This window comes from Seriola aureovittata, chromosome 9, assembly GCF_021018895.1.
Source record: "Seriola aureovittata isolate HTS-2021-v1 ecotype China chromosome 9, ASM2101889v1, whole genome shotgun sequence".
Taxonomy (NCBI): Eukaryota; Metazoa; Chordata; class Actinopteri; order Carangiformes; family Carangidae; genus Seriola; species Seriola aureovittata.
The window spans coordinates 23,695,422-23,721,692 of NC_079372.1; the positions used below are offsets into that span (position 1 = coordinate 23,695,422).

The 26,271-nt window shown below is 41.7% G+C and overlaps 1 protein-coding gene across 1 annotated transcript in view; it reads right to left on the bottom strand.

The window, feature by feature from the left end:
• Positions 1–26,271, bottom strand: part of plxna3 (plexin A3) — a 120,679-nt gene that overhangs the window by 17,335 nt on the left and 77,073 nt on the right. The window contains exons 9-25 of the mRNA XM_056384183.1: positions 24,574–24,697; positions 23,944–24,100; positions 23,718–23,817; positions 22,372–22,486; positions 16,995–17,195; positions 9,080–9,176; positions 7,903–8,093; positions 7,590–7,738; positions 7,390–7,510; positions 6,226–6,362; positions 5,952–6,122; positions 5,723–5,816; positions 5,476–5,595; positions 5,200–5,319; positions 4,895–5,038; positions 2,723–2,957; positions 1,668–1,810 (exon numbers count right to left, since the gene is read on the bottom strand). Of these exons, the coding sequence (XP_056240158.1) occupies positions 1,668–1,810; positions 2,723–2,957; positions 4,895–5,038; positions 5,200–5,319; positions 5,476–5,595; positions 5,723–5,816; positions 5,952–6,122; positions 6,226–6,362; positions 7,390–7,510; positions 7,590–7,738; positions 7,903–8,093; positions 9,080–9,176; positions 16,995–17,195; positions 22,372–22,486; positions 23,718–23,817; positions 23,944–24,100; positions 24,574–24,697 (2,419 nt within the window). The remainder of the gene's footprint in view (positions 1–1,667; positions 1,811–2,722; positions 2,958–4,894; positions 5,039–5,199; positions 5,320–5,475; positions 5,596–5,722; positions 5,817–5,951; positions 6,123–6,225; positions 6,363–7,389; positions 7,511–7,589; positions 7,739–7,902; positions 8,094–9,079; positions 9,177–16,994; positions 17,196–22,371; positions 22,487–23,717; positions 23,818–23,943; positions 24,101–24,573; positions 24,698–26,271) is intronic.

Sequence of the window (26,271 nt, forward strand, 5' to 3'; positions counted from 1 at the left end):
AAAACACAATCATGAGAAATTTCCACTTAGAATTATTTTTCATGGTATATTTCTTAAATCATTCTAATATATGTAGATTCCACAAATCTATATTTTGATATACTGTATATACACATAGTTTATGTTCCTGAACATCTAATAATAAAATTTAAGCACTACTGAAAACATAATGTTTAAATAAATGAATAAAACGTGACACTTCACTGCTGCCAGTTTCATATTTATCAGCAGTTATAACAGACGATGATGTAGTTATAATGCAGTTATAAATTTTGTTGTTTGTGTTTGTTAACGGCTCTAACTCCTCCTGTGGAGGCTGCTGTAGAAACAGATAATGAACAAAGAAAATATAGTAAAACAGCTGGAATTATACAAAATATGTAAAACAAATAATGAAAATTAATAAACACTGTTTACAACTACATTACAGTCTGTTATAAACCAGTTATTACATGTTATTATGGTGCTTATAAAAGCTAAATAGATGTGGGGGTTAAAGTACATAAATAATTAGAAAAATCTAGATATTTTTTATTAAATATTTTCTTTTAAAAACATCTAAATGAAGATTGAAAGTCTGGAAAAACTAAGTATGTTTAGGCCTCTCAAATTAAAACAGAAAACTGAAGGAAGTTTAGTTTAATTTCAACGTTCAGTAGTTACATTTTACAATAATGACTTCAGTTGCTCATAAAATCCTCATTATTACTCAATATTACAGATATATTCCATCTAATGGAAAATTATCAGAAAAATTGTTCAGAAATGAAATAACCTGTCAGAAATGTCTGTTTGAGGTTAAACCAGTAAAATCTTAACTGAATCAAATCTGAACACTCAGAGGTGATACACATATTTTTAGATTTAATTTACACTTTCAGGGGAGATTATTATCTCTGATGATATATGAAGAATTCTGCATAATTTAATTGTGTCATTTTGCTCAAATGTGAACAAATATTGGCTAAAAAGAATGGGGAGTTGTATCCATAGCTACACCCCCAAAAGTCGCTAAATTCAAATGTTAGAGGAGATAATCGATCACTCTGCCAAAGAAATGCCATTGGAGACTGAAATAATAACAAACATTTTTTCATGTTGCATTAGAAATATTATATTTATAAATGTCCCAATCACATTTAAACCATCTCACTGCAGATATTGTCATGTTGCCCAGCTCTCACTTTCATTCAGACTTCAATAAACCTAAACGAGGACAAGGATCAAACATTTTTTGGAAATAATAATAAAAAAAGATTCAGTGGATTAACAAGAGAAACCTCTGGAGCTCCCATCAGTCCACTGAGAACTGAGCTTCACACAAAGAAACTTTTTCTGCCATTTCTCATCAAATTCATGGAAATCCCTCCACCCAGGGACTAATCTACTTCCACACCTAGTCATTAGGATCTGAGAAAATCTAATTCATGGCTGTGGATGCTGAGAACAGAGGTTCAGTGGCTCAGAGCTTCCTGCTGGGTTCACTTAATTAAAGCTGCATGGAGGCAGGGACGCAGCAGACACTGTGGAGAGTTGTTCTGTTTCACACTGAAAGTTACTGATTTTTAAAGCATTTCTGAATATTTCTGATGAGCGTCTGTAACGTTCCTGGTATTTGTTCAGCAGATGGATGTAATGAGGAGATGTTTGTGTTGTGTTGTACTTACGTCAAGCTCCTTGAGGACTGGGTGTTCCTCTATTCCTGGGAACATGACTCTCATGGTGTAAGTCCGATACTCTAGGAAGGGGATCTTCACTCCATCCATGTCGTTGGTCAGTTCCTGGATGTCTGTCTGCAGCTCTGCAAAGGCTGCAGGGAGGGGGAATCAAAAACACAGTTAGGAGGAGTTTGTTGTGTTAAACACCAGCAGTACTTTTTTGTGAGGTGAATATACTTAAGCAATACCACACAAGAGGGAGTAATGATGTACTGAATATCAGCACTTCTTTGATTTGGTTGTACAAATATTTAAACTATACCAAGCAAAAGATTCAGAGTTTCTTCTAATTAAATTACTTAAACAATTTAAATGAAAATGAAAAATTACAATTTCTTTTGTCAAGTTACTTTTAAACCAACAAATTGTTTCAGGAGTTCCTCAAGGTTCAGTTTTAGGCCCATGTTGTTTCTGCCAAATCATCTATTAGCACCATGTCTTGTATTTATCTTGTTACGCTGATGATTCACTGATTTATCTCCACAAAAACCCAACATTTGAACAACTCGGCCATCCAACAGGAACACCTCATGGAAAAAAGCAAAACAACTCAGAAATCCTTTTTTTTTTTAATGTCCACCAATGTGGAGATGACAGTTTGAACATGTTTGAAGCCAGGTGATGAGATTAATTAAGAGCTGGTCTGCTACCTCTATCTCTTATCTTTGCTTTATCAGTGACATTTCAATTGTATTTTAACCTGTAGTGCCTAGAACTGTAGAGCGTTTTCAAACGTTTATGTTTTTTGAATATTAATAATTTTCCTACTTACACAGCCATATTCATGGATGCTAAACTGAGTTTAGCTTAGCTTGGCTTAGATATTGGCACTTAAAAATCAGGCAAACTGAACAAACCAGAGGATCAAAACTGAACCAAAACCTTTAGATGTTTTTCTGCTTATTTTCAGTTGCAGCTCACTACTGCTTCCTAGTTGGTCTGATGCTGTAGCGCTCCAAGATGCATACTGTACAACCACAACATCCTCCTACTACAGAACATACCCTCCTTGCACTCTAGTGCCACCCGGCTTTCCAAGTTGTCCATCTGCAACTGGAGCCGTTTCAGAGTCCGGTCTGCATCACGAGTCTTCCTCTTGTAGGCGATCAGCACCGCGATGATCGCTATGAGCAGGACACCTCCACCTGCTCCGATACCGATGATGGCAGGAAGCGTCAGGGCGCTGTCAGAGTAGATATGGAGCATACCCGGGGAGTACTCCAGACCACCAACCAGGATCTAGAGGAGAGAGACAACAGTGTCACACTTTTTTTTTTTTACTTTTTTTTTTTTTTTTTACAGTAGCAACAGCACACTGAACATTCTTAACTGTCATCACCCTGAAAGAAGTAAGAAAAGGGCATATAATCAGATCTGAGAAACACTGAGCTGAGAAATAATACTAATTGTTCATTAGCATCAGCTTATTCTATAATATAATACTGTAACTCAAGTTTTTTTAATCAGTGTTGCATAAGATAATGCTGACAAAGACAGTGTTTTATCCATTTGAACAACAACTGAAATTTTTCTTCCACATCAAAGTGAATCTTGAAACATAAACAGGGTCCAACGAGGCTCAGATTGAAGAAAAACTCAGTGCAACCCACTCAAAATCGTAAGGTTGACAAAATCCTCTGAGACACATTTAAGAGACTGGAGCAGCCTCGATGAAAGTGGGGGTCAAATAAGTGGTCACGGAGGAGCAAGGACTGGACTAAGAATAAATTATCAGAATAAAAAAGCACTTATCACTTGTGAGGAATAACGAGTGGACATTTCAACATTTTACAGGGTCCACGAGTCAAAAACACCAGAAATATTGGTCTAAAATAATATATATAACATTGATACACCAAAGTATTTAAAGAGACGTGTCGATATACTTTTGGCCATATAGAAAATGTGTATTTTCCACATAATAGTACTGATATTTTCCCTCAAAATTAGTTTTATTTTGAAAATATTTTCAAGAAATTTCCAAATCTAGACACATACACACAATGAGGATACACACACACACATGAATCTACACACTAACAGAGACACACACACCTACATTCATATTATATTATTAATTGACTTTGTTGTATGAATGTTTTATTAAAGCGTTTCCTGTCTGCAGGTTCTGAGTATCGATTATAAAACAGTTCATATGAATAAAAGACAAGTTGATGAAACAGAGGAAGCTCTTACATCATTCTGTATCGATTAATAATCATTAGTGTTAATAATGTATCAATAGTTTGTCTTGTAGGAAAATCTGTTCATTGATACCGACTTTACTTTGAACACCAATGTGTGTGTGTGTGTGTGTGTGTGTGTGTGTGTGTGTGTGTGTGTCTCTCTCTGATGTGTGATATCAGACCAATTACCCATGACTCCCTGCGGCTGCACTTAATGACTTTCACCTTTATAAAGACCTCCTCCTCCTCCTCCCTCTTTTTCCCCTCCTCATTTTTCTTTCCTCTCCTCCTCCTTCTCTCAGTTTTTTCCTTCATTTCCTCCTCTCCTCTCTTCTTGCCCTCGCTCTCTTTTCTTCTACTCCTCCTCATTCCTTCCTCGTCCTATTAGCCTCTTGCCCCCCCAATTCTGTCTCTCACCTTCTTCCTCCTCTTCCTTTCCTCTCCTCCTTTCTCATTTCTTCTTCTTTCCTTCATTTTATTCCTCTCCTGTCGGAACTCCTTTCACCTCCTTGCTTTTTTTGCTTCTCTTTCCTCCTCTCCTTTCCTTTGTCCTCCTCCTTCTCTCCACTTTGTCCTTTTGTCCTTTTATTCTTTTTTTCTTTCTTACTTTTTCACTCATTTCTCCTCTTTTTTCTCCTTTTTCTTCCTCCTTTCATTTCTTGCGCTCCTCTTCCTGTCTAGTCCTTTCTCCTCTGTTCTCCTTTCCTGTTCTTTTCTCCTTAATTTCCTTCTTTCTTCCTCTTCTTTTACTCTCCTTCCTCTCCTCCCTTTCTTCTTCCTCTTTTTTCTCCTGCTCTCCTTTTTGTCCTCCTCCCCCTTTTCTCATCCAAACATTAATTAATCAGCTGTAAAATGATCGACAGATTAATCATTGATGAAGAAAATCCCTCCTCTTCTGAGTGTGTTTCTTTCAGTGTTGCATGTTGCTTTGTGTGAACCAATCACGTTCAGGTAAAAAAGAAGAGGCGGGCTAAGGCTCCTGTCACTCACCATGACTCGCTGTTCTCCGGTGAGATCTGGCGAATCGCAGAGCAGCTGGTTCTCTGACACGGTCAACAGGCAGGGAGACTCTCCAATCAGCACCGTGTAGTTCAGACGGTTGTTACCGGGGGCAGGAGGGATCAGATTCTTACCCTGAACACACACAGAGACACACACACACACACACACACACACACACACACACACACACACACACACACACACACAATGTATAAATGCTGTGTCTCAGTCAGACTGAGTCTCTTCTTCTTCTTCTTCTTCTAAACTTCCTTTAGAACTTCCTTTTCTCTCACCTTCAGGATGATGGGCGACCCCGGTTTGACCTCCAGGATCCCAGAGTTCCCCAGGGGGTCAAAGGTTGGGTTGGGGTAGTGTGTGAAGGGGGTTGAGTTCAGGACCAGCAGAGAGGACACCTGGATGGGACCAGAATATTCACATAACCTGTGTCACAGTAAGCTGTCGGTCATGTGACTTCATGTAAATCCTCCAAACTGTAGCTGCTGATAGTTAAACTGTGTGTGTGTGTGTGTGTGTGTGTGTGTGTGTGTGTGTGTGTGTGTGTGTGTTACCTGGTCAAAGATGAAGCCGAACTCATCGGGCCGCAGTGCCCCCTCTGGTGGGTTGGGTTTACTGTAAACCAGACCAGGAGCCAGACACGTCATGGTGCTGTCGTTGACCACGGTGCAGAACTGGAGGGAAGAGACAACGCTTCTTAAACTTGTCATAAAACATATTTAGTTCATGCAACGCAGAAAATATCTAAAGCAGCTGTTTTGGGGTTCAGGTGTGATCAGGTTCAGGTGTTCAGGTTCTTACATTATTAGTTTCCACTCCTCCGTACTTGGCTCTGACTTTTGGCTCCTGGATGGTCAGCAGGTTAGTTCCTGTCACTGTTATCACTGTACTGCCACTGTACACACACACACACACACACACACACACACACACACACACACACACACACACACACACACACACACACAGGTTACAGATCAATACTGTGATTAATTAGACCTGGGGAGGGTCTGGATGTGAGAGTATTTACTTGAGGATGGTCCAGTTTGGCTCGATGCTGGTGATAGTCGGGTCCTCGGTGTAGATGTATTTGGTCTCTGAGCTCGTCACCTCGGCCTTGTCAATCATCAGACGGATGGGGGCGGGGCCAGAGCCCGAGAGGGAGGCGGGAGTTATGCAGATTATTTCCCGATTGGTACGTCTGGGAGAAGGAAGGAGGTGGGGAAGGATACATTACACATCTTCATTCTTTAACATTACATTACATTAAATTGATTGATCAGAGTGAGTGGATCCAAACTGACTTGACGAACAGGCACTCCTCCTTGTCAATATAAACGGTGACGGTGCTGCCGGCGTCCAGATGTCGACCAGTCACTGTCAGTCTGGTTCCCCCGGAGACGGGACCCTTCTCTGGACGGACACGACTGAAACTGGGGCTCTGGAGGAGGAAGAGAAGGAAAAGGAGGAGGAAGAACAAAAGGAAATCTGTCATGTCTCTGACTGACTTCACACATTTATAGTGACAGTGGAGGCAAAAAGGAAATTTGAAGGAAAAAACTGCAGTTCCTCTAATGGCCACTAGACTGGCTCGAAATGTGAGTCAATCCCCGTCTACAGCCTGGTAAAAAAAAAGCAGTTTTGGTCACTACAGCTAATTTCCTCTTTCATTACTTTTTTCATGACCTGTTTACATTTTATTAAGGCTTTGAGTGACAGGTGGGTGAGCATATGCTTGCCACAAACCGAAATGCACCAAAGTCTCAGTTCCACACACACCCCACCTCTTCGCCTATTTTTGGATGACCTGGGAGTTAGGGGCGGAGTCAGGCACTGCCAAGATGGCAACGGTGAGCAGCTTCACTCTGATTTTCAAAACTGCTCTTCAGAAATCTGTCGGTGACATTACAGAGGCAACCTCCATCTTTATTTACAGTCTATGGTTTGAATGTGAAAGTGAGGTGTGTAATCTAACTGTGGACTAGCATCATCATCATTAAAACCAGCTTGTGTTTGGATCAAAAGTTTTTTATATTCTAATGTAAATTTCATCATGATTTCTACACTGACAGATTCTACAGGAAGTAAAAGAGGTAAAGAAGTGAAATCCTGTGCAACACAGACAGTAGACATCAAAATGAAGCGGCTGCAGTAATAACATTTTGTTTACTTCCTCCTACGACCCAGAGTCTAATCAGTCTGTAATAATCTGTCCTCTCATCTCTCCACTCTGCTGTCACACTGATACTCTCTCTGTCTTTGTCCTGCTCACATGTAAAAAAAAAACAATTACAAACGCAGCTGGGTGGATACAGGGACACGACGTTACAGCCGCTGGGAGATCAGGTCTCACCCCCCCGATTACAGAGACATGATATTTAAGGAATCAGTTCACAGGAACGCTGACAGTAACCTGGTTACTGAGTCCAACTAAACAAAGCAGCTGATTCTGTTTCTCTGACACTCACCACGAAGGAGTAGGTCTGGGTGGAGAGGGTCCGATACTCTGCGCTGCAGACGCCGATGCAGAGCTCTACAGGACCGCCTGGAGAGTGAGGGAGCAGAGCCTCGGCCATGTCGCACACGATCCTGCACACACACAGGAGGAGTCAGAAACCTCTGACACACTCATTAACATGTACACACACACATGCTGACACACACTGACCTCTCAGCGCTGATGTACTGCAAGGGGACGGGGTTACAGCGGACCCCAGCCACCTGGACATGAGCGATCTCTTTCACCTGCAGACCCAGGTTCTCCCCCTCGATCGTGACCCGCGTACCCCCCTCCCGAGGCCCTGTCAGAGGGTCAATCTGTGTGGTAGGGGCAAATCAGCTGTCAGTTATTGATCTTTGATAACACACAGGACAGGGCAGACTGGTTTTATCTTCCTGCAGAGAGAAGTAGGATCAGACACACAGAAACCTTCACCCACTCTCTACTTTGACCCCTGCAGGTCCCAGGTGTGACTCCCTACCTTGGAGATGCGCGGGTGGCTGCAGCGCAGATTGTGTCGACCGTGGTGCATCCAGTTCTGCTCAGGGGAGGGGCAGTGCTGATGCAGGAGACACTTCCTGGTTTCTGTGCACCACCCACACTCGAAGGTGGCGGGAGCTTTGAGACACTGACCGCAGCTGGAGCGCTGAGCCTCGCACTTATACAGCAACGCTGACAAACACAATGACACACAATCAGCTTTATTGATCTATTGATTATAGATTCTGCTGGAAGCTGCCCTTGTACCCATACAAAAAGGCAATGTATGACATATATGTAAGAGTGATGTTGCCATACATGTCACCTGTTATGGGATATATTATTATCACATACGTATATACATATACATGGATATATGAAGAGTAAGAGTATAAGTTTATAACATATATGAAATACTCATAGTAAAATTTGTATATGTACACATATCATAAATAACTATGATAAATTTCTATATGGTATAACATGTTGTGCCCATATATGTTAACAATATATAAAGTATTTCATTTCTATATGCAACAATATATGTATAAAAATTCTATACGTTTACATATGTTTTTCTTATTAATTCTAAACATGTCTATCTTCACATTATTGGAAAGTGGTCTTAGACTCTTGGAACCCACTAGACATACATGTCAATATATCAAGTTGTTCAAATTTCTAATAGGTTTTTTATTATAATTTTTACATATATGTTTTTATTTTATGTGTACATATACTTTATTTCATTTATTGAAAACTAATATGTATAGACATTTGCATATGGGTAGTTTCATAAGTGATATAAACAAAAATATTATCACTAAATACACAAAAATATTCACATTTTCAAAGTAAAGTATCCAAAGGTGTGTTTTTTTTAACAATTATTTCCATAATTTCATCTGTTTAATCTTAAATTAAATAACAATCCCAAACATATTCACATCATGATTAAATCAAAGAAAACGTGCTTCATGCATTAAGAGTCAGTTTATGTTTCTGTTGACATCCTCATTAAATCAGTGATGATGATTATTTTCCTGTGCAGCTGAATGAGCCTGAACCCTCGTCTTCCTCACAGACTCAGGAGGTTTGAACGTTTTCAGAGACGTGAAGTTTGTGTTGGCTGATGAGGATGATGATGATGTTGAGGAGGAGGAAGAGCAAATTTTTACCTTTCATAGACGCAGGCTTGTCGATGAAGAAATCTCCATCCCAGACAATGGAGAAATCCACGGGGAGGTCTCCGGTCTCGTCGCCCTCATACCAGTACTACAGAGACACAGAGACGGAGTATGTTAAAGAGTCTGACACTTTTTAATTGGGAAACAGAAAATTCAATTCTGTGTTAATTATCATCAGGCAGAAGGAAGAAATTTAATTAAAGAGGAAGAAACAGAGGAGACAAAGTAAACTGGCAGATGAAGGCAACTTATTTTAAAAACACTGCAAGAATAAATTAACATCAAGATCCACTGTCAATATGTTTAATAACAGCAGCAACACATGGTACAACTGTGTTGACAATGCATCAGAATTTTATGTTTATGTTTTTTCTGAAGACAGGGAGCTAATCCATCCCACTTTGATTTTATTTTATTTTATTTGTGACTCAGCAGATTGAATTGTGAAGCGTTTTCTTTTCTCAGTTATTAAAGAAATGTGTATGTGTTAGAAGTTTTGAGCTGGTGTTGGCTGTTGTGCATTGTGAGGGTTGTGTTGTGTATTTATTGTGAGTATGAATGATATGAATGTGATGTACCTGCTGTCACTGAAGTATTATCTAGAAATGTATGCGGACCCCAGGAAGAGGAGCCACTGTTACAATGGTGATCTAAGGTAGTGAAGCTAACAGGCTACATGCTAATAGAGTTCATACTGCAGAATCTGGCTGCAATTTTGTTTCCGACAGAAATTATTAGTTGCAGTTTAATTGTATGTAAAAATAATTTCTGAGAGGCTCTGAGCCTCTCTTCTGATTGGCTGGCTGTTTTCTGAGATTTCAGGTAAACACCAAATCCTGCAAGTTTGGATGGTGGGGGCAGGTGGGCGGGCTTAGGGTGTGGCTGGGGGCAGTGACTGCTTTGTTGTGACATCACAAAGTTACAGAAGTCCTGACGGCTTGTTTTAAGGATTAAGCACTTTGGTACTTTCACAGTATTAATATAGAACCTAGACTTGCTTTATAATTAAAGAACACATGACATCTACCTTGATACTAAATGGGACCTTTAAGCAAAAACAATGGAAAAACCAAATCCTCGTGCAGCAAACAGATGTAACAGTGCTATTACCACAGACTCTGCTCTGAGGACAGAAGGGATGGAAAAACCTCACACACACAGGGAATAGCAGTGTTGTCATGGCGGCTGCAGGTCTCCATGGTAACCAACAAAAAGCAGTCAGAGAAACAACATAATGGATTTAGAGCTGATAGGAACCTGATCTACCAGCAGGTCTCTGTGTGTCTCATCTTAGATAAACAGTGGGGTGTTAATGGAACAAAAAATATAACTGTGTGAGTGTGTTAGTGTGTGTGTGTGTGTGTAGTCTTTGCAAAATGAACAACACAACTCATCCTCCCCACTACTGACGAAAAGGCAGAGAGGCTGTGTCCTGAATATGTCAGCTCAACTCGAATGGCACCAGATAATCTGACACACACACACACACACACACACACATCCATGTGTGTGCGTGCACATTGAATCAGTGAAAGTAGAGAGGAGTTGTGTTTTCTGAAAGATTGAAAATCAATGAGTCTCACCGACTCTGGTCTCCTGCTCATTTCATTAACACACATACACACATACACACACACACACACACACACACACACACACACACACACACACACACACACACACACAGATAGATTAATTAAGAAGTGGCAGCTGTATAACCTTACTTCAGCAAAAATAGCTACTGTAGAAAAAAAATACTGTACCACACTACAGGACTGACACTGCTGTATACACACACACACACACACACACACACACACACACACACAAAATTAAAAAATTTCATTAAGTCACTGCAATTTCAGTTCAATATTCCCTCCTCAGCAAAAACTACTTCACCATCTGACCAGAGTTTTACTGCATTTTACCTCTCAAACACACACACACACACACACACACACACACACACACACACACACACACACACACACACACACACACAGCTGCAATTAATAAAGCGTTGATATTAAAATGATCTTTTCTGCAGAGCCGCAAGAACGACCACATTATTCATAACTCTCTCTCTCTCTCTGTATGTGTGTGTCAGAGTGATGACCACACAGCTGAAATATGTGGACAACCAAGGAGAGAGATGTGTGTGTGTCTAATGCCCTGAATTTCCATTAAAAGCAGCCAGCTGAGCCCAAGAGAGCAGCATCATAACTTAGGCTACTGAACACAGCGCGCGCGAACACACACGCGCACACGCGCACACACACACACACACACACACACACACACACACACACACACACACTGTTGAACAACCCGACAGCACAGATGAGGATCAGAGGTGATGCTGGTGAACGCAGCTCTTATCTGTAGCTCTTACAGTGGCAGAAGTCTCTTGAACGCAGCTCAGTGCAGTTCAAACCTGACGTCCGACGCTGTGACTGATCACACACTCACACCACACAACCGAACCACCAAAGTCTGATCCTCGTCCTCCAGAGTTACAGGGTTTAGTACCAGAGTCTCCACAGGCTGTTTCTAAGCTGAGTCACAGCAGAATGGATGTGTCCTCAGCTGCTCCCTGTGGTTCAGGTTTGGTCCTGGGTTAGGTTACGGTTAGGTTATGGTTACGCATCACAGGGATAATGGTTGAGTTCGGTTGAGTCAAACTGTTTGAGTTGCAACTTTGAGCAGCTAAGTGTTAAAAACTGTTCATGTCAGCAGAGATGTGGTGAATTTCTGACAGTGACAGGACTGTTTTCTGGCTGCTCACTGCAACTCTGATTGTGTAGACGTGTCCCTGGAATAATGATATCCGGTCCGTACCACTGCTTCGTATCACGGTGCATGCCCATTACGTCATAGGACTTGTATGCATAATTAAACACGAAGTTGTCCGGGAACAGTCAAAAACCTTTTGCTTCTTTACAATGAGCAACACCCGTGATTACTGCTTCGACCTTACATCACCCCCTCGTACTCGGAGGAATACCACACAAATCAAATACACAGCTCCTACATTGATGGTTTACAGATACAAAACCAGTCAGTCCAATGAGAGTTGGAGTGGGCATGAGTACTGATACATAAACAGTTGTTTAAGAGTGTTTCTCCTGTCTCACTGTGGGAGGTGAGACGATGGAGATGAGACAATGTGTCCAGCTTCATAGTGACTGGATTTATAAAACAGAAGCAGGAGCACACTCTGATTTAAACACTGTGTCATTGTGCGCACACACAGTTCAGTTGTGACTCTACACGGAGTTTCATGTGTCTGTAGCTGTGAGCAGCAGAAAATCTGCCTCACTCTGTCTTCATCAAGTTTCCCTCCTTTGTGTTTGTGTGTGTGTGTGCGATTGTGTGTGTGTGTGTGTGCGCATGCGTGCGTGCGTGTGTGTGTGTGTGTGTGTGTGTGTACGTGTGTGTGCGTGTGTGTAGCTGTGAGGTAACTGTGTGATCTATGTTGTGTGTTACTTGGTTTGTTATTCTGTGTAATTCACTGGGAAATATTTTTCCCACCGGGACAATAAACTCACGTCGATCTTAATCCCCGTTTCCCAGTTGTTTTTACTCGTCCATATTTCTTCTCCTCTCTGTCTGTTTATCTTTAAAGTCTCTCTCTCTCTCTCTCCTGCTGGGTCTTAATGTCACAGTGCTGGTGGACACTGTAGGAGAGTGTGTGTGGATCTGTCATCCCCATGGTAACCCCTGCCCGGTCGCTAGGCCTGTCGCTATGGAGTCAGAGGTGCCTGGCAACAGCAGCAGGAGAGAGTGTGTGTGTGTGTCTGTGTGTGTGTGTGTGTGTGTGTGTGTGTGTGTGCGTGCACGCGTTTGTGTGTGTGTGGTGTGTGTGTGTGTATTTTCTTCTTTTCTGTGAGTTTCAGTCAGAGCTGAAGTGTGATCAGCTGCAGTTCCTGTCATGTCCACCGGGTTCTGGTGTGATGAAACTGAAGTCAACATATAAACCACCCAAGTCACAACACTGGTCACATCTGCAGATAGGTGTTTCCTGTGTACAAGCAAAGGAGATTTGTGTGCAGCAGCACATTTCAACAGCTCCACTCTGAAATTTAGCAACTCATTCAGAGGAGAACTTCTACGCAACACACATCCTTGCATTGCGCACCTGGTTTATTAACACCACACATTCTCCAGTGAGGAGCAGCAGCTAGCAGCAGTGATAATGCTAAACAAGGTTACACACAAAGTAGCTGCACAGGTGGTGAGAAATGAGTGTGTGTGTCCAACAACATTAACTGACGGCAGCAGGTAAAACACATAGAGGCCTCATCACACAGTCACCGGTGTTTGCTGCTGCTCAGGTTCAGACTCACTGCTCTTCCCTCAGCATGAACCAGACACAGTGTGTGACACATAAACTACATTAATATAAAACTGAGACTGTAATGTGAACAGGCAGAGCTCCTTTCACAGCAAACTGTGTCAATGCAGGATTTAATCAGTGTTATTGATCAGGCACAAGCAACACGAAAAGAGACTCTGTGTCTGTTTATTTGATTCCTCTGTAAAATTATGAGCAGAACAACGAGACACATTTTCCAGTATCAGCATCAGTCTGCTCCTCCATCAGCTGTCAGTCAAACTGAAACTAAACTCAGTCAAACCATGAACACACAGTGACAGTGTAATTAAAAAAAAACAAACTTCCACAGCTTCATGAAATCCAGAGCTGATTCAGACAACAGACAGGTCCTTCCTCTAGATAACCAACATCCACTCATTAATTAAAACTTCTCATGTTGATCCTCTCAGTCAATGAGGCTCATTCTCAAGCATCAACCTCTCAGGCTGAGAAATGAAGCCAACAATGAAGCACCAAAAACTGCAGTGCCTCTAATGACCACTGGAGTCTGGCTTCAAATGTGAGTCAATCCCCATAGACTCCCATGTTAAAATGTCCAACTTTACAGCAGAAATAAACATGTTTACAGCCTGGTACAAAAAAAAACAGTTTTGTCACTTTAGCTAATTTCCTCCTTGATGACAACTGTGCAGGAGGTGAATTTTTATATAACTGACCTGTTTAGATTTAATTAAGGCTTAAAGTTATGGAGAATTGTGGGCGTGGCCGCTTCGAGTGACAGGTGGGTGAGCGTATGCTTGCGGCAAAGTGGTATGCACCGAGTTCTCGGCTCCACACACGCCCCCACCTCTTTGTTGCAATCTGCAGCCTGTTGTAGTCTGAGGTTAAATCTGGATCGTGAGGAGGCGGAGCCCTGGTCTAATGAGGATGAGGGGTTGGTTATGGGTGGGGTGGTTTCCTCAGACCACACAGTGGACAATAGACAGAGGGACTATTTCTTTGGCAGAAAGTAGTTCCAAAAGAAGTAGTTCAGCGGATTGTACAGAGTAACAATCTTTTAAAATTTTGTGTCACAAACTAAAGACCCTCCATTGTGTTAGTGACATTTCAGAGATGTGTGTCTCGGACTGAATCAAACTATTTAAGCAACCAGAAACAATAATGAGAAACATTTTAATTTTATTAATTGATTTGTGTGAAACGACCCTTTAAATTAACTTGTAGGAAACAAGTTCACCTCTGTGACTGTAAATACAAACATGGAGGTCTCCATCCAAACTAATTTATGGTTCATGAAACAGAACTTCCTGTTCATGTGTAAAATCAGACATATCACTGCATTGAAGCAGCCTCAGTATCTACAGTAACTACATACAATAAACAGCGTTTTCATTATTAGTCCAACAATCTTATGCCTTATTTCCTTAAATGACGCCTGCAGTAATGACGCTGCTGCTGTGTGACCACAGCCCCTCCCTCAGTGTGGAGACTCAGTGAACACCACACACATTTAATAAAGTCACATGTGTTTGGTCAGAGTGAGACAGAGTCTGAGAGAGGAAGTTTCAGGGTGGGAGGTTTAACACTGATACTGAAGGAGATACTAGACTCATCATAGTAACAACATCAACACTCCCTCTTTAAACCAAGAAAACATCTGATGTAGATTCATGGTAACTCACTGTTACTGAGGCTGAACCCGTTTTCCTTTCACCTCTGTTTTAGCGTTTGGATCATGAACACATCACATGACACCACTGTCATTTATACACAAACTCATTGGAAATATGGAGGAAGATGAATCTACATCTGTAAAATGAAAGATAAGCTTCAATTCTGCACATTTTAAATGAGTACAGAAAACAGGAAAGAAGGCAGACGAGAAAGATATGAAGGGAGAGGAAGAGGAAGAGAGACAGGAGGAAGAAGAAGAGGAGAGAAAATTGATGAAGGAAGGATGAGAAAGGAAAGGAGAAAGAAAAGAGTAAAAAACACCTTTAGAATGAGTGGAAGGAAAGATGGAGAGATAGATGAGGAGGTAAATGAAAAGAGGAGGACGAGAGAGAAAACGTGGTCATTTACCACCCTCTGTCTGTTCACATCCAGCTTTCATCTTTCAGCTCTTTGCTTCCACACATCATCACTTCATCACACCATCATCCATCAGGCTGAGGCTACCACGCAGAGGAACAACGTGTGACATCCACACCAGCGTAAGACAACTGTAACACAACTGAAAACTACATACTGTGTGCCCCTGCTTCCGGTCGTTATGCTTAACTAAGCTAAGCTAAGCTAAGCTAACCAACTCCTCCTAACTGGAGGAGGACCAATGCTTGGCCTCAGTCTATCACCGGTGTTACAGCGGATCAGATGTCATCACGCTCCAACAAACAAAACAAAAACGATTCCATAAGTGGACTTAAAGGATTTGATAAAACCCTATCAGACTTGACCGTGATCCTGCCTCACACCTCCTGACTGTCACTGAATCCTCTACATTCCATTAAAACCATTAAAACCATTAAAACCACAGTAAACTGTAAAACCTGCTCCTGTCTGTGGAGACAAACTGCCACTGTGCTTTTATTTTGAAAACTCAATGGAGAAGAATGTGTGTGCAGAATGTTAAGACAGCAGGAACACTGTGTCGGCGTGTGTGTGTGTGTGTGTGTGTGTATGTGTGTGTGTGTGTGTGTGTGTGTGTGTGTGTGTGTGTGTATGTGTGTGTCTGTGTGTTGTTGTTGTACTAAATGGCCAATTTCCTCTGGGAGTAGTAACTTAATTAAATACAGACAGACGCACACAGACCATCTGTATGTATATGCATGTGTGTGTGTGTGTGTTGCTTGCTGCTCACTGCATTTAGTAGCGGTATGTCTGTGTGTCTGTGTGTATGTGTGTGTGTGTGCGTGTGTGAGGTGTCTTTGGGGCGGGCTCACCGACAGGAAGACAGATGAAGGACAGGAAATGAGTGCAAGCAGAGAGACAACAGTTGGCGTGTGTGTGTGTGTGTGTGTGTGTTCTGAAGCAGGATGGTGGATGGCGATTCTCAGTAAAGGACAATAATCAATCAGTCTGCTGAGAGTGTGTGTATGTGTGTGTGTTTCTGATAATTGAATCCCAGTCAGACACATCAATACCGACTGTCCACCTGAAATCTGACCTCTGACCTCTGAAGGTCAACGGGTCCTCTTTCTCTTCCTCACGCTCACACACACACACACACACACACACACACACACACACACACACACAGGGTCAGGGGGGTCACTCCGACTAATGACTTGAAAGTCACCCTGGCGTTGCTGTGACAACCGTAGAGATGGGGTGGAGAGGTGCAGTCAGACTGGTGATGTCATCCATGTTTCAATACAAGGGAAGAAAGCTGTGTGTGCATGTGAGTGAGAGTGTGTGTGTGTGTGTTTGCTGATGCTGCAAGTCTCACAGTGGGCTAAGTGACCTTCACTCTAGTCTCATCTGAGTGTGTGTGTATGTGTGTGTGTGTGTGTGTGTGTGTGTCCCCTTTATAGTCTGAGCAGCAGTGCATGCTGGGTGGTGTAGTCTCACCGAGGTGTTCTGACACTGGATGCAGGAGGAGTTGAAGCGGACGGCAGGGATGCGCTGAACTTTGCCCTGGATGCTGAACACACACTCGTAGTTCTTCTGACCCGACTGAGGCTGGGGGAGGTTACGAGCTCGCAACGTGATTGGACGAACCATCCCAGCCGGGACCAGGATGTCAGAGGTTGGGAGGATCTGAGGACAGCCCTGCAGACAGAAAGAGAGAGGGAGAGGGAGGTGTTACTACACACTCTGCTATCAGTGTCAACAAGAGCCCTTTGACAGACCCCCACCCCACATGTTCCTGAGAGTAATGCACCCAGACTTAAAAGGTTCCTGCTCTTCTTCTTCTCTTTACATTTTACAGCCAGAAACTCAGAGTGAGCAGAAGAGACACTGAACTAAAACTACCGAGGCACAGACACATGGTGGAAATCTAAGTGTTTTAGAATAAAAAGTGACTCTAATGTCTGTCGGAGGACGAGTCTGCACCGGTTCTGCGTCAGTATCTGTTGCAGTGATGTGAGGATCCTTAAGAGCTTTACACAGACAGAACCAGGAGACTGTGGCAGCGTTCACACTAATAGGTTTTCAGGAGACTGTGGCAGCGTTCACACTAATAGGTTTTCTTTTTGTTTTTTTAAAACAAAAAGCAATCTCCGTTCAGAGGAGCATTTTAGCTCTGTATTACAAATAATCTCTGTTTAAACGAACACACTTGAAAACACATATCACATGACCACTGGGCGTGTGCAAGCCGGTGTGAACAGGAAGCAGATTTCCTACTCTGCAGTTGGTTAGTTGAACAGAACAACAGCTGCTAGCAAAGACAACAAGGCCAGTTCCACTTATAATTCATTATCCATGTTGCTTTCACCACTGGTAGTCTGGTAATCAAGGAGCGACCGTTGGTGTTGACATCATCATTTTCAAAGTACTGCAACACAACCCCAGAGTTTTCAAAATAAAATGGGCCCAGCAGAGTTTTCTGAACATCTCTGTTTTAGGTGTTAAAAACTCTGGAGGCTGTGGACGGCAGGAGGAAACGTAGCAGGGGAGATGAGTTTAAAACTAATATGTAGTAGTGTGGACGGAGCCTGAGAGGTTTCAGACAATGTCGAATTTGTCAGGGTTGAGTGAAGCACAGCAAATACTGATCTGATTTAGGTTTTTTCTTTAGGTTCTTAACTGCACTTCACTGAGAAATAAAAACTATTCATTAATTTATTTGAAAGCTGAAGACTTTTTTTTACAGTCCAGGATAAGTTAAAGTAAATAAGAGAAATTAAAGAGCAGTAGCCCCAAGAACATGTGGTGATAACCAGTTTGACTTGGTATGAAACACTGGTGTGGTGAAGCGGGAGGCTTTAACTACCAGAGCAAAATGAACCAGACCAGGATCCTGCAGGGACGCGGACCAGCTCTTGGTTGATTGGATATTGGATAATTCCCGGAACTGAGAAACCAGAGGAACTAAAAACCTTTTAGCACATTCCTGTTTGTTTTATCAGAGGAACCAGGAACAAACTGAAGATGATGATGATGATGGCTTGAAAAATGATAACGACATGTGAAACACAAAGACACAACACAGTGTCTAAGCACTCTTTACATTAACAGAAATATTGATTAACAGATGATCAGTTCTACAAACACAGTAAGAGTCTGTGTGTGTCTGTAACAGTGCAACACACACACACACACACACACACACACACACACACACACACACACACACACACACACTCACTCTCATACTGTGTCTCTGTTCTCAGTCAGTGACGACAGACTGTGATAAGCTATCTGCCTTTGTCGCCGAGTGTGTGTGTGTGTGTGTGGTGTGTGTGTGTGTGTGTGTGTGTGTGTGTGTGTGTGTGTTCAGTAATGGACAGCTGGCGACAGATCCAAGCTTTGGAACTTCCTGGGGCTGCTGGAAACACACACACACGCACGCACACCCATACCCACACCCACACCCACACCCACACCCACACAAAATCTCATTGGGTCTGTCACTGGAGTGAAACCTTTATTAATGAGCGTCACCACAGTAATTAATTGCCTTGTGACTGACAGGAAGACCATTAGCGCCACAGGAAGTGGAGCGAGCACAGTGGACGCCAGAAGTGACTGTGGAGCCTGTGTGACAGCACGCGTTTGTGTAACAGCTCATGTGTGTGTATGTGTGTGTGTGTTTGGGATGAAGGCCAACCGTGGCTCTGAGTCTCTCTGCAAACACTCGACATTTCTCCAAACACTCGCTCACCTGTGACAGACTGTGCCACAGGTGAGTGCGACGCCGCGGCGACAGAAACATGACACAAGATGATTTTACATCAAACTGACGACTGAGAAAGATGAACTGTGAAACGCCTCGGGAGAGGAAGACGATGAGCTGAGAAACACAACTGACTGTCACTGTAACAAGTGAAGGTTCATTTCACTGTGGTCTTATTTAAAGAGACACGCCACCAATTTACACAGTAAAGCTCAGTGTAGTGGAGATGATGAGTCCTGAAAACAGACATGATGTTTTCTCAGATAATAATCCTGACAATGTGATGTCTTCAGGGTTTGTTTCTGGAGACACATTATAACATAAATCAGTCCAACAGCTTTATGGAAGCACAACACTAAATCACAGGAGTGTGCCTTTAAAATGACAAATCTCAACACAAGTTCCAACTTCAGGAGAACATTGAACATGATTTATATATATGAGAACCATAATGGACTGAGTGGTGTCAGGAGTATGTAACATAAGCACAGCATCAAACTGTAAGGACTGATTTTTCATTTTACATGTTGTATCTTATTGTTGTTTTAATGGTTCATTTAAGATCTGGCCAAAGGACAACTGTTGAAAATTAGACTTTTGGCTACACCACCACATCTGTAGCGCTGCTGATCATGTGCACTGTCCCTGAATAAATAACAGTGGGACAGTCCAGTGTCTGTGGTTAGTTCATGAGTGTGTAACGACAGTGGGACACAGTGTGTACAGCTGCTGCTCTGTCTCTTCTGCTTTCTGCTGACAGATTCTTTTTATTTTCAGCTACAGATGAACAGATAGTCTGTGCAGCTTCTCTCTGTCCTTCTCCATCTTTAACTCTTCCTCTCTCCCTCTGTGTGTGTGTGTGTGTGTGTTCTGGACATGAAAAAGAGACTTTTAATCTGAAAGAGACTTCATCCTGTTTAAATAAAGGTTAAAGTGAAAATAATAAAATTTCTGTCTCCTTCTGCTTCTCTCTTGATCTCTTTTCCTCTCTTCTTTCCCTCCTCTGAAACTCTCATCTCTCCTCCTTCACTCAGCCTAAATGCCTGCTAATTAACATTAATTGCTGTGATTGGACGCTTTCATGTCAATTAAGTGGCTATTCATCTTCCATTAACCAATTAGCCAATCAGAGGTTGTTATTGTCACCCTGTAATGCACTGAGCACCAATCACGTCAACGAGACGCCCAAACAAGTGGATCCCTGCTCACTGTCGTCTCTGCTAACGAGATAACGAGCTGACTGAGAGCAGCTCGGCTCGTTAGTCACAGTGACCTGGTGTAACACTGTGGCTCCTGTTACACAGCAAACTGTACGGCCTCTGAAACTGATTCACACACAGTGGCTTCCTCTTTAATTTGACTTCTTTTAAAATCAACTTGATTCACCTGCCAGAATTAAATTAATCATTTCAAAGTCTAATGATGATGTCTGATGTTAAATATAAAAATAAAAAACATTAGATTTCTGATGATTAGTAACCGGGATTATCACTGCTGCTTGGATGTCGGCAGGTTTCTTTTTTAATCAGTCACATTCCTAGTGATCACTCACTAAATCCTGCTTCTGCTTTTAGACTTATTTCGATCTTTGGAGGCTGGTTTGTTTTCTGTGAAATGACTGACGCTCCTCTGGTGTTCCTTTTTTTTCTACATTAATTTATACCTGTCAGGTTTCTGTGGGTTTTCCGTTTCCTTTTCAAACCGGTTACACAGTTCTGGATGTGTGACAACCTTCAGTCTGACACTCTACAGTGTATAATGAATATGAAGCTTTTTCAAAACATCTAATTACTGAATTTACATCATTGTTTTCCAAGTCTTCCAGGTCTGATTATTGATCGTCCTCTGAGGTGTGTTTTCTGAAAATGTCCCTCGTCTGCGGTTGAATTTTAAATCTCAGAGGTCACAGTGTCCTTGAACGCATCACTAAGGTGTGCGTGTATTTCCACTCTTCACTGTTGACCTGAAGCCGCAGTTGTTTACCGAACCATGTAATGACAGAGGGAGCAGCTCCACTCAGACACACTGCAGCTCAGATACATGTAACGAGCTGAAATAACCCAGTTTAACAAAAATAAATGAAATGTAAAAAATAAAGAAATGTATAACTGTAGTTTTCAGACGTGTGTTAAACTGATTCTATTCGTCATTGACAGAGAGACTTTCATGTAAATGTTCCTGACAGCTTCATTCAGAAGGAAATGTTGTAAAGTTCACTGAACGAGGCAATCAGCTGCCGTTCTAACCGCCGTGTGCCACGCCCACTGGGCCACGCCCACTGGGCCACGCCCACGGTTGGGTCACACCCACTCCTCCACTTGCTGGGTCTATATTTTTTCTGAACTGGCTGAAAACTGACTTTTTTTTTTTTTTATCATTTACTGTATTTCATCTGTTCCTGCGTTTATCTGAGCACATCTATAAAGAAAATCTAGTTTTTGTTGTTTGGAGGAGAAGGAGGGAGAGCACGTCGTCCTGTTCTGTGGGATCACATGTTTGTGTTATGATGAACCTGAATTCAGCATCAAGTTGTTCTGACTTCTAAATAAAAACACTGTTAATCACTGTCATCACTGAATCATGATGTTCGTACTGAAGTTAAATATATAAATGACAGCAGCTGTGGTGAGAGGTCGAATGCACTGGCATTTAAAATGAGTGATGACAGATAAAGTTACGTTCAGGTGCAGACACACGGCATCTAAATGATTATTCACAAAGCTGGAAAACATGAAAACATTACAAATGTTTCTGTAGAAGAACAGACGCTCGGCTCCTGAAACGTTTCCAGGCAACACTGAAACAGCGACGCAGCCGCAACTGAGCTGGAGCTCAGCCGGATCCTGGGGACGTAAGGAGTCAGGCTGCAACACTGATGGATATTAAATATATTGTGCCCTCAAAGTCTTCATTTTTTTAATGTAAATAAATAAAAGCCAAAATTTCTTGTTTTCCTGCTTCATTTTTTCACTCACCTAAAGAAACATCATTACTCTAACCTGTGTGACCTTTGAGCCCAGAGCACAGCACAGGTTCACTTTGTGTGTGTGTTTTTATGCATGTGTGTGTGTGTGTGTGTGTGTGTGTGTGTGTGTGTGTGTGTACCTCCATGTTGCTGACTCGTCCCTCCTGAAAGGAGCAGTCCTGCAGGTTGTTGGTGCAGACGTGACGGTATTTACACCAGTGACATGGAAACACACTGCTGACACAGGAAGTACACCTGAGAGAGAGAGAGAGAGAGAGAGAGAGAGAGAGAGAGAACTGTGCTTGAGATTTCACGACAGAAAGAAAAATACTGAACATCTGAGTCTGGACGTTCAGGAGCCAGTCGGAGTCTGTGTTTAGGATTAAAGCCCATTGTTGTCTTTGACTGGTCCACATCCAGCTGATCTCTGATCTGTCACAGACCTCGGCAGGTGAGGATGAACCTGGTTTGGTTTCTGGCTGCATCAACAAAACAGTTCACTGAGGCCAGACTGTCCATTGTGTTCCAGCCTGGAGACCAGGACCGGACTGTTTAAGATCCAGTCTCTGAATCACGCCCCAGTCTCCAGGGACCTGCAGAGTTCAGTTTCTTTTCTTACTCTTAAATTTCATTTACGGAAAACCTAAATAATTTCCCTCCCTGTCCATTGTTGTACATGGAAAAAATGTTTACACGTTGCAGCTGAAATGTGAGAATGTTGGACATTTCTACTGAGAAATAACTGAGACGATTATTCAATTATTGCTGTAATAATCAATTGTTGCTGATAAGTTTTGTTTTTTATGGACCATTAGTCCATCAGCTGATTGTTGCAGCTCCAAGAAGAATTAATCTGTTTTAACTGTTAATCCATCCAACCATTATCTGCTGCTTATCTGGAGCAGATCACTTTAATTTAATGATTTCATTATTAATGATTGTGCTCGGAAGCAGTGGAGATGGAGGTGACAGAAGAATAAAGACTTGCACGTTCACACTCTGACAGGTGAAATGGCAAAACATGTTTTAATGTCAGTCTGTGAGATTTTAACAAGGTTTTAAATTTCACCCGGTGAACCTGCACAAACCCGACCAGGTGTGTGTGTGTGTGTGTGTGTGTGTGTGTGTGTGATACACACTCTCAGTGGGGAGACAGGAAGTATTTCTATATTTTCCGTATGCAAGGCTTAGAGCTGCTGTTACCACAGCAACCAGGGAGCAGATTATGTTACCCCTCAATCTGCCCCCAAGGGGGAGGGGGGAGGGCATGTGCACAAGGGGAAGAGAGGAGAGGAAACAAGAGAAGTAAGCAAACAAGGACAAAGGGAAGGAGAGGAGAAAAGGAGACAGAAGAGGAGACAAGGAAAGCTAACAGAAAAGACAGAACAGAAGACAAGGAGTAGAGACAAGGAGAGAAGAGAAGAAACAAGGACACAAGAGAGGAAACAAGGATACAGGAGAGGAGGTGAGGAGGCTGCAGACTTACGAGTTGAGCACAGAGCAGTTGTAGTAGATGAAGCTGGTGGTGATGAACTGATGTCCGGTCTCTGTGGAGCGAAGACTGAGCTGAACCACTCGCTTCTCTCCTGAAATCAAGAATTAATAATGATGTTATTAACGATAATCATCTGATATCAACATGTGACAGGAAGCAGAAATACACAGAAACACATCGCCACCAGACAAAACCTTTGTGTGTGTGTGTGTCTTACCGTAGGAGTGTGTGTGTGCTGGCAGGTCTCTCAGTGACGGTGACAGACACATCACCTGACCTTTGGCCATCACCTCTCCGGGACTTTCACTCAGGTCCTCAAACACACAGGAGACACCTCCGGACAGAGCCGGGACGTTCTGCACCTGAATGGTCAACTGGGGGGGGGGGGTATTGAGACTCTCCGTCAATATTAAAAACCTTGAGGAAGAACTTATTGTAACCATGACAAACATCTCCTGTAATGCTCCTGGTGATGGTATCAGAGGGTAGGAACAAATAAAACTAAATTGATTTCTTACAAATCAGGCGTTTTTTTTGTCAGTTTGACAGATACATACTCTAAATACTACAATTCCCATGAACCTCTCTGGCTGTTGCTATGGAGAAGAAGCCAGTTATATGTCAAGTTTCCATCCAAATATAACAAAATATCCAGTAAATGAAGAAGGCTCAGACGATGAAACCATGTGGAGAACCTGTTGGAGATCTGACATTTCTGTTTGTTTACTGTGTTAATGTGATGAAGGTTCAGCCTCCTCATCATCACTCCACACAGCTGATGTCTTCCATGTTGGTGCTGGAGATCAATAGAAATACAATTAAACGCAAGTGATGTGTGAGTTTATACCTGTGTTGCCGGGGAGGTGACTGACATGTTGCTCGGGGTAACGGAGATGTCGACACACTGGTCCAGTCGGGTGTTGAAGTGTTGAGGCTCCTCCCACTTGTCACATGCCTCCTGTGTGGAACACCTGGAGGGGTCAAAGGTCACCACAGGGTCAACATACTGTACAAACAAACAGACAGACATACTTCATATTTTTCAATATTTTTAAAAATATTATTTTTAATTTTTTTATTTACTTTAAAACTATGTAATAATTGGTTCACTTACTTTTTTACTTCTTACAATTTCATTTCGTCAACTGATTACTTTTATTTTATTTTTAATTATTAATTTTCTAATTATTTACTATAATTCACATTTTTTTATATTTTTATATTGATTTATTTAAATCTTATAAATTTTTCTTATATTTTTCTTATTTTTAATGTATCAATTTAATAATATAAAAATAATAACTTCATTTTTCACTATTTATTTGTCACATTTCATTTTTTGTAATATATATTTGATTGCTAATTATTATTTTCATTTTTAATTTTTTTTTATTTGTTCATTTATTGTTTGTGAATTAATTACTGTTTTGTTACTTATGTATTTTTCACTTTAATAAAATACTGGCTAATTAATTTATTGATTGATTCATTAGTTTATTTTTCTGTCACATCTTAATTAGAAATTCATGAACTAAAATTTGTGTAATTTTTAATTCAAGTATTTCTCCCCAAACAAAAGATTATTTTTATTCATGTTATGTTTTTTCTCTTTGTTGAACAGGACTTAATTAATAAAGTGATTAATGAAAGAATGAATGACAGATGAAATAATAAGTCTGGACTGAAGGTGAAGCTTCATGTTCTTGTCTGCAGAGAGCAGCAGCTCCAACATATGCACCTCTATACACAGCAGCAGCCTGCAGTAATGATCTGTTTACTTCTAATTAACAGCAGATGGACAGAAAGAGAGAGAGGAGGAAGAGGAGGAGGAGGAGTGGGGATGGAGAACAGAGAGTAAGCAGAACAAAGTTTGTTTTTCTGCAGAATGCCTTCACAATGGAAAGAGATAATACCTTATGAATCAGTCATAAAGTTTGTTTTTCTGCTGCCTCCTCTGCATGATGATGATGATGATTTCTGAGAGATTAAAAGTTTATTTCTCTCCTCTTCATCCTCCTCAGTCCTTCTCTCTGTGTTCACTGGTAAGCACTTCACTCTCTGATTTTACCTCATCTACTTCTACTACATCTCCCAGACTGCCTTTCAGCACCCCCACACAAGTGCCAGGAGTTTATTTAGGATTTAAAAGCAGGTGGATAAAATGAAGAGCGGCTCCATTCTGTTCATTTATTAATATGTCATCAGACAACAGTCGCACTGGGAACATGGATGCTGGACGTAGATACTGATCCTGATCATAGATCATCTAGATTCTGCTCAGATCTTGGATTTATTAATTTCAAAAAGTTTAAAGAGACTCCACAGACACATCTGTCTCATATGAAATAATTTTTATTATTAATCAATATGTGGACATTTAGTGAAATGTGTCCGTCTCAGTTTCAGATCAGTTTTCATGTCTGTTCTGTCCACAACCCAGAGAGATTCAGTTTATTGTGATAGAGACAGACAGTTATGTTTCTGTTTGAAAATTGAAAGAAACAGCTGCCATACTATATATCGACAGGGGCTTTTACTTTGAAGG